This window comes from Anarhichas minor, unplaced genomic scaffold (assembly GCF_050575085.1).
Source record: "Anarhichas minor isolate MPS153535 unplaced genomic scaffold, ASM5057508v1 ptg000030l, whole genome shotgun sequence".
Taxonomy (NCBI): Eukaryota; Metazoa; Chordata; class Actinopteri; order Perciformes; family Anarhichadidae; genus Anarhichas; species Anarhichas minor.
The window spans coordinates 6,456,537-6,464,647 of NW_027466476.1; the positions used below are offsets into that span (position 1 = coordinate 6,456,537).

At 47.6% G+C, this 8,111-nt stretch overlaps 1 protein-coding gene across 1 annotated transcript; it reads right to left on the reverse strand.

The window, feature by feature from the left end:
* Positions 1-234: 234 nt before the first annotated feature.
* Positions 235-3,415, reverse strand: znf703 (zinc finger protein 703). The gene is made up of 2 exons (XM_076104547.1): positions 2,618-3,415; positions 235-2,106 (listed from the first exon to the last, which is right to left on the reverse strand). Exons 1-2 carry the CDS (start codon positions 2,879-2,881, stop codon positions 601-603), a joined length of 1,770 nt encoding a protein of 589 aa, XP_075960662.1. The 5' UTR covers positions 2,882-3,415; the 3' UTR covers positions 235-600.
* Positions 3,416-8,111: the final 4,696 nt, after the last annotated feature.

Consider the following 8,111-nt stretch of genomic DNA (forward strand, 5'->3'; position numbering starts at 1 on the left):
TTCTCCAGAGTCTGAATAAGATGCAGAAAAAAATACCAACACAAGAGAGGATAGAAGATGAAAAGAGGTCCCCAGAATAAAGCTTCACAGTCCATCTTCATCGTGGTGCAAGGTTTTTATTTTTAGAGTGTATGATAGGCAGAATGGTACTATACTTATATCATTCTCTTTCAGTTAGAATATTTCAGAACAATTTATTCGGACAGCAAACCCCCCCCCCCCCCCCCACCTCAGAGTTGAATACCAAGCGCTTGAGTGAAAAATAAATACAGACTTTCAGTTCTGGGAGACAGATTTAGAGAAAAACTAAATAAAAACCAAAATCAAGACTGTTGTAATAATCCCACAATTCCATTATTTTCAAGCTCTGCCATCACTAAAGTCTGTTGGTTCTACAGACAATCCATCACGGGGTCTTGTGCCTTCGGAGCGCCAGTCACAATCCTGGGGCTAACAGGTGTTATTCCTGGCAGGCAGGCCATCAGGCATGATGCCCTGTATTGGTGATGACCCCGATCTCAGGAATCCATCTTCGGGGACGCTCTGGAGAGTCCAAGCTGGTGCCTGCAGTCTGTGGGAGCGCCAACACTATTTCTGATATCACTGGTATCCAAGGGCTGAGGCCGAGCCCAGTCTCTGACTGTAGAGTGCATAGGGGGAGTAATAAGCCGAGGAGGGGAGGTTGGTCATAGGAAATCCTGGTGCTCCTTGCAGGTGGGATTTGCTGTAGGGGTGGTAGCGAGCCAGGCTCAAACCAGGAGAGCCTCTGAGGGAGAAGGAGCTGGGCAGGGTACCTGCGCTGCTGTGTGGAGGCAGGTGGAGGTGACAAGAGGCTGTCGATGAAACCGATGAGGGGTAGGCCGACAACAGCTTGCTGTCCACCATCCCATGCAGGGCTGTGTGGGTACGTAAGTGGGCTAGTAGCTCCTCTGACGTGGCGAACCGCTTGTCACAGGGACCTCCGACAGACACCCAGTTACAGGCGTGAGGCTGCGGTTCGTTGGGGAGCATGAAACCGTAGGTGTAGAGGGGGTGGGACAGGGTGGGGGCGGTGTTGGTAGACAAGGAGCTGGGGTGCAGGGAATGGAGGTGGTGGGAGGGGTAAACCATAGGGTAACCAGACTTGAGGCTGGAGGGATCGTGGACGCAGGTGGAGCAGTTACTTCCTCCTAGGTGGGGTGCATTGTGATAAGTCAGACAATACGGGTCCCGACATAAGCCCTGCATCAGGGATGGAGGTGAGGCTCCAGAGAGCGGGCTGGAACTGGGGTGCTTCCCAGGAAGTCCTAACCCCAAACCAGACTTGGTGTGATCCAATCCGGGAACAAACTGGGAGGGGTAGCCAGCGTAGGCCCCCACTATGGAGCCGTGGTAGCCCATGGTAGCGGGAGGCAAAGGGAAGACTGAATGTCCTGGTTTAAAAGGGGAGACGGGGGCGATGTGCCCGGAGCCCAAGCCAGGCTGTGAGGAGACCTGTGAGTCGGCTTTGCTCTCTGGCCGCGGGCTGCTGGCAGAGCTGGCATTGCTGGAGTTGGCACTGGCCCGTATGTGGCTGGAGTTGGCTAACTGAGCCCCATCCATCCCTGACTTAGCTGCATCTGAGTCTTTTTTGCCAGCGCTGTTGTTATTACTGTCCGAGCTGGACTGCTCTGAGCTCCCAGTTTTGCTGTCCATGTGCGAGGCCTGGGAGTGTGACGGGGGCTGCGTGGAGGGGGAATGGCTTTGTCTGTGGGTCTGGCTCTGAGTGTGCAGGGGAGGAGGGCTGGAGCTGGGTGACTGGGAATGGGGAGGAAAGGATGGACATGAAGCAGTGACACTGCTGGAGCTTCCATTTGGCACCCTGAAAGCTGCTTTATCTGAAGTCCCCTTTGTCCCCAGAACGTCTTTACGACAGTCGCCTGATGACTTGGAGTAAGGCTTGAAGCTGGACTTGTCTTCCAGGGACTGGTGCTTCTCTCCAGACTTGGAGGATCGGCTTGATGATTCCTTGTCTCCCAGACTGCCTGAGGAGAGGGAGGCCAGCTTGGAAGAGGAGGGGGGATCTGGTTTGCCAATTTGAGAGCAGGTCTGGGCCAGCAGAGCCAAAGGACTCTTCTTGGCATCAAGCTGAGAAGGAAAAAAAGAGAGCAAGGCGGTGAACAAACTGTTTGTTTATACTTTGATTTAATTAAAGCATCTTAAGACATAGAAACTCTATTGTAATTAAAATATGCAATCATCAAAATTGTATTCTTATTATATATGGCCAAACCGTGTACTAAGTATATATAACAAAGAATGTCAAGGGTGCCAAGTTAAGAAAAACAGAAAGAAAAAAAAAAAAAAGGAAAAAAGAAAACATTTCGAAAGAAAAAATGTCATTATAATATATCGGTCAAATGAACAGGTAATATTACTTTAAAAACGGTTTATTATCTGCAGTAATTTACATTCGGAACTCTGGTGCTGGCCAACAAAACGCTGTGCGTAAAATGGCGCATATGCTGGCAAATTTGTCAAGAGTAACACTCAAACTACACCATGGAATTATATTATCTGATTAATATAAGAAAGAAAAGCGACATCAGATGATACCAACAGTTCTTGGAGTAAATATAATTTATTTTTATTAACTTACTTCAATGCTGACTGGCGCGGATGTGAGGGGCTGGAGATACTCCGGGTGCAGCAAGTGTCCGCCGTGCGCCGTCAACATTTTTACGATCTGGATAGGAAGCCTTTTAGCCTGACGCAAGGGATCCGTTGGAGGACAAGAAGTGGGTATGGAAACGGACGGTCTCTCCGCTCCTCTCCGGTGATGATCACCGCTGGCGTCGGCGACGCTGCGCTCCGGGGACTGTCTGCGTAAAAGCGGTTCAGGTCCACCGGGGGAATCTCTCATCTGGATCGAGGCTCGAAGAGGGATGACTGCATGTAACGAGTGGACGCAGGGTTGAAAATTATTTACCAGCACGTTTCATGATGGTACATTAAATAGACGGGAGTGCCGTAATCCGGAAGGACATGTAGCTGCGCAGTGCACGTCCTCCGCGTCGGACCCAAGCTGTCTCTAAAGAGGAACAAATTGCCCAAATGTCATCGTCTATCGGGTTCTTCAATATCACCCGCTAATTATTCCTAAATATCCCGTCATCCAGTGTTGAAAAAGAAAGAATGGAGCAAGAAAAGAGAAAAACAAAACACCATAGGTAGTCACTGCTCATCAAAATACGAAGTAGAAGGAATATCCACGCAGAGGTTGGTGTGTGTGTGTGTGACGGTCCTCCTGCGTATGTATCTCTGTCCCTCTGCAGCAGTCTCTCTCACAGTACCTCACTTCTTCCACATACTAACGACGTGATGGGAGGGATTTCAAAGCAATGCGCCGCCGCCCAATCACAAGTGTCCGCATTCATAAGCAGGGGCGGGGCAATGTGACGAGGCGTGGTTTGTGTTCTGGCCTCACCCTCATAGCCAGGCAGCAATGTGGGCTATGGGTGAAAAATGTGTCAGTGACCTCCATAAGCCATATACAAACTAAACCTGCCAAATATAAATACTGTATCATAGATGTGACATTTTACACGGTTTGACAAAAGACTATTAACCCCAGTAAGCCACAACTATGGAGAATTAACTGTCGGTCCCCTTCTTGTAAATAGGTGCATTCAAAAAATTAAAATAACCTACTGTTCATGAACCAGAATTCATGGTATGTTAATCACTTTATTGCATTATAGCTGCGACTACTGGGACTGATAACTGATGTATTTTGCTGTAACATCTTCAGTTGGCATTGACAGTCACACACTCCAAAAACAAGTTGTTTTTATTCAAGTCTTAATTTAAGTATAACAGATGCACCAACACAATACTTTAAACGTTTTCTCCAGCTTGTACAGAAGAACAAAACGTAGGAAACAAAAAGATTGTGGAGTTCGTCCTCGGTTGCCAAGTAACTTAATTTACAAGGGGTTCCATATGGGGATTTCCATCCTGGTTGCAACCCCTGTGGCTTGACTTGAATTACCCGATCAATAATCAAAGATATTACAACACTGTCTGTTTAAAGTAGTGTCAATGATCATTGATTATTGCCTCGAGAGATCTGAACAAGGCTTTCTTCTGAGGTTTAATAGGTAAACTTGTTTAACAACACAGGCTGGCCTTATCAAACCGTTGCCCCCAGCCTGCTCTTTGATCATAATGGCTGCCGCCATTTATCTGTAGCTGAGGGGAGGATGAAGTCACTTCAGCTTCACTCAACAGCATCACTGTTTAACCCGTCATCATTAGGCTTAGTCGTCACTCATCGCCCATGCACTGCCACTCACGCTTCAATGACCTGCAGAGATCCCGAGAATATGCGAACGCAGACGTGCACGCCGCCGGGCTAAGTGCGGAACACTCTTCTTTTGAATCCGTCTGTTTGTTTAAAACTGTCAGTCACCACCTCGGGCCGAGACACATAAACAGGTGACACACAACAACTGCTTCCTCACTGCGAGATTCAAAGGTATTGCCGAGAGCTTAAAGGGGATTTCAAACATTTCTTTACAACTCAGACTGCTAGTTAAGTTGCACGGTTTCCGATAGCGCTCTTGTTTGTCACACAGTCATCCACTTGTTAAAAGGGCGAGTGGGTAAGTCGCTGCAGTGTGGGTGGAGTTGAATACGGAAGAGGGGGGCGTATAAAAGGAGACCAAAGAGGAGGGCATTGGGAAAAGCCAGACAAAGGCAGCGAGAGAATGAAACAAGGGAGGGCTCAAACAACAGGGAGCAACTCCTTTCATGTGCCCCCTTGATGTAGGCTGGTAACAGCTGTTTTGGCGTGTCGATGACTGATGGCTGTTTCCTGTTGTAGATATTTTAAGAGGACAGCTTTCCCGTTAAAGAGGCTTCTCAGCATGTCCAGGTCCCGCTGGCCCTCGGGGCATTTCCATGCCTTTCCATGGCTGTGTCAAAGCAGTGGGTTTGACTGAAACAGCAGCCAAACAAAACCCCCAGGATGAGGCTGATAGAGCCCGAGGAGGAGTGAGGAGGAGCAGACCCCACATGCCCCTGTGATCCTGTGATTTATAGAGCCGCTGAGGCCTGTAATGGACGCCATAGCTCTGTGGCGGGGCCTAATTCATCCCTGTGTTGAAAGGCTGATGTTTGCCTGACTCCAGAGTAAATATATAATGCTGACATTAGGCAGCTGAATTCTTCAAACCTGGCTCAAGCGAATCCTCGTCTGCTCGTTTGTCTCCTGCTCTGTTTGGAAGTGCTGAGGTGTTTTGTGGCACACACGGGGATTAGCGTTGTGTAGATGCTCCGTGTGATTGTTTAATGAGGGGCTGACATTGATGTGAGCTCATGAGAGTCTTGTTTCTTTTTCTCTTTTCAAGTTCTACAGGCCTTCACTGGTGTCAGCCAGATTTTGACAAGGTCTGGCTGCATGTAGTACTGTACAAAGAGAAGGGGAGAGAAATGATAAAAGCGCCAGAGAGGCAGAGGAGGGAAAACGAGGGTAAATAACTCCTATTTAATTATCTGTGACTGACTTATGGGGTGTGTGGAATGGGAATAGAGGCCTGAGGCTGGGGCTCTGCTCTACCCCGAGTGTTTTCTCCAGCAGTAATAAAACCAAGGGAAAAAAAGTGGATTAAGACAGTTTCATGGGGTGTAGCAGACATGGCATTTAGACCCAAACACTTAAAAAGAGCCTCGCAGGCAACATTCCAGCCAGGACAGAATGTTGAAACAAGGATTTCCTTGAGCTGAAAGGTCCACAAACAATATCTACACAGTGTACTTAATGTATTCACACTTCCTCGTTTATCTTTCTGCGGTCGCCTCTCCCTCTGTCTTAGACATACACATACTAATCCTTTCACAGCTGAATGTGTATGCGCTCACGCGACAAAATGTACACCGTGCACACAAACACAAAGAGACAGGCCATACTGTGCAAGATGTCATCTTAAACATGTGTGTTTGGGTAGTTCTTATGCAGTATCATCTATCTGACTGTCTACACAGTATATTTGTGTGTCCGTGTGTGTTTGTGTGTGTCAGAGTCAGAGCTGCGGTTGACAACCTTATCTCTCCAGTTTAGGAGGGAGATTGTCTCTCTTGTCAGCTCATCACGTCTCGCAAGCTAACGCTCTTATCCACTCTGCCTACCTGTCGTCTATCTGTCTGCATTATAATCACACTGGGATAATAGGCTTCCCTCTCTGTTCGCAGATTGGCACTTTTATTTCTGAAAACTACACCGCGCAGGGTTCCGCCTTGTCGTACTCGCTACACCTGAAACGCATTCGCAGACAGGCACATAGGCTGCACACCACCCACACCCGTGCAACCTCAAGTCCCCTCTCCACGCTCGGAAACAAAAGCCGCCATTGTCCTCCACACGGAGAAGTTATCATGTGCACGGAGCGAGGAGGAGGAGGGAGAACGGGCCTGCTCTGCCAGACAGCGCCTGCCTCGAATCAGATCGTCCTACATTGTTGTGTGAAATTTCAGATGACATGAGAAGATGTTTTTCTTTTTTTTCCATTGGCCTGATGACGGAGGGGGGTCATTTTGATAGAGGCACAATCAAGGTATTCACAAACTGGAGCCATGAAAAGGTCTGGTAAAAGGAACGACAACAAGCCGTGCAAAGAAAATCTTCCCAGCAGAAATTCCTCACGCTTGTTAAAGTCAGTGCTGCTTCCTGCATTCATGGCCAGAGTCACCATCTCTGTGTCTTCATCGCCAATCTTTGTTGACGGTGAGGCTGCTGGGAACACACATTCTATCTTTCTTTCTATCTATGAAACAACTTTTCTCATGAAATCAAAACCACAACACATTTTTAGCAGAAAAAATAAGTTTTGAAAAGGAGAGTTGCTCAATTTAGCTACTCAAACATATCCCCACTAAGAAGTGGGGATATCTCCCTCTGGCAGTCATGACCTGACAAACAACAGGAGTTACTGGAGGTTGTAGTAGCCACAAAGTTCCTGCCAAACATAACCGAGGATGATGACGAAGGATGGGACGGGTGGGGCTCAGCGGTGCATGTCAATCATCGCAACCCGCAGTGAGGCAGAGTCATGTCAGCTGCCACCGCTTTGATGTGACAAGGGATGGCATTGCTCAATTAAAAGCCTATCAATGTGTAAGTAAATCAGAGCCCTTCAGGCTCGACACATCAAACAAACGGTTATTGAAGCGGCCCGCCCATGCCATTAATCTCTCTGCATGTGCATGCCAACCCTGGGTCACCGCAGGAGCAGAAAAACCTGCAACAGTGAGAGTATTAAATGCAGGGAAATGTCAATTTAAGCCTAATGGAAAACAACACATGCAGTGTTTTTTAGTTTTTTAAAACAAACTGTTTTATTGAAGTGAACTAAACGTGGTGAAGCAGAAGTTGGGAATAAGTTTTATGAATTCTCCTTAAATAAAAAAAGTTAGAGAACAGGTGGTAATGGAAAACGCATTCCAGACAAGACCTCATGTGGCCAAAATATTTGTCTCAACAGGGTCCTTGTAGTGACAAAGCACCGTGCTTGTCCCTGGCAGTAATTCACCAGCTCAGATGAATACATGAAAGTGAAGCACTGCCATATATCATGCCCCCCCACCCCTACATGCCTCGCAAAGTCACACATGGCCGTTTGTTATGCGACCGTGCATTCCCATTTCGAACTCTGGGTTGAGGGCTACGGGCCAAGCTGACACTTATGAAATATTTCCCTTGCTGACCTTAGCTACTGCCTCAGCTGGGGAGATTAATCCTCTGTCGGCAGACACTGGGAGCAGAATGCAACAGCAGCCAACACACACACACACACACACACACACACACACACACACACACACACACACACACACACACACACACACACACACACGCACGCACTCCTTCTGGTGACTACAAAACATAGCAGTAGCAACAGCAATGGCAACAACTCTGTTCTGTTATAGTCGTAATAATTACAGCTTCTTGATTTATTTCAGCTTTACTTGATGGAGTGCCAGTTACAGGGGAGGTTGGAAGAGAGTTGATAGCATGCAATGAAAGTTATGAACCACAATGCAGCAAATATTGCACACACACCCAAATGAGCAGACAGTAATGGAATACAGCAGCG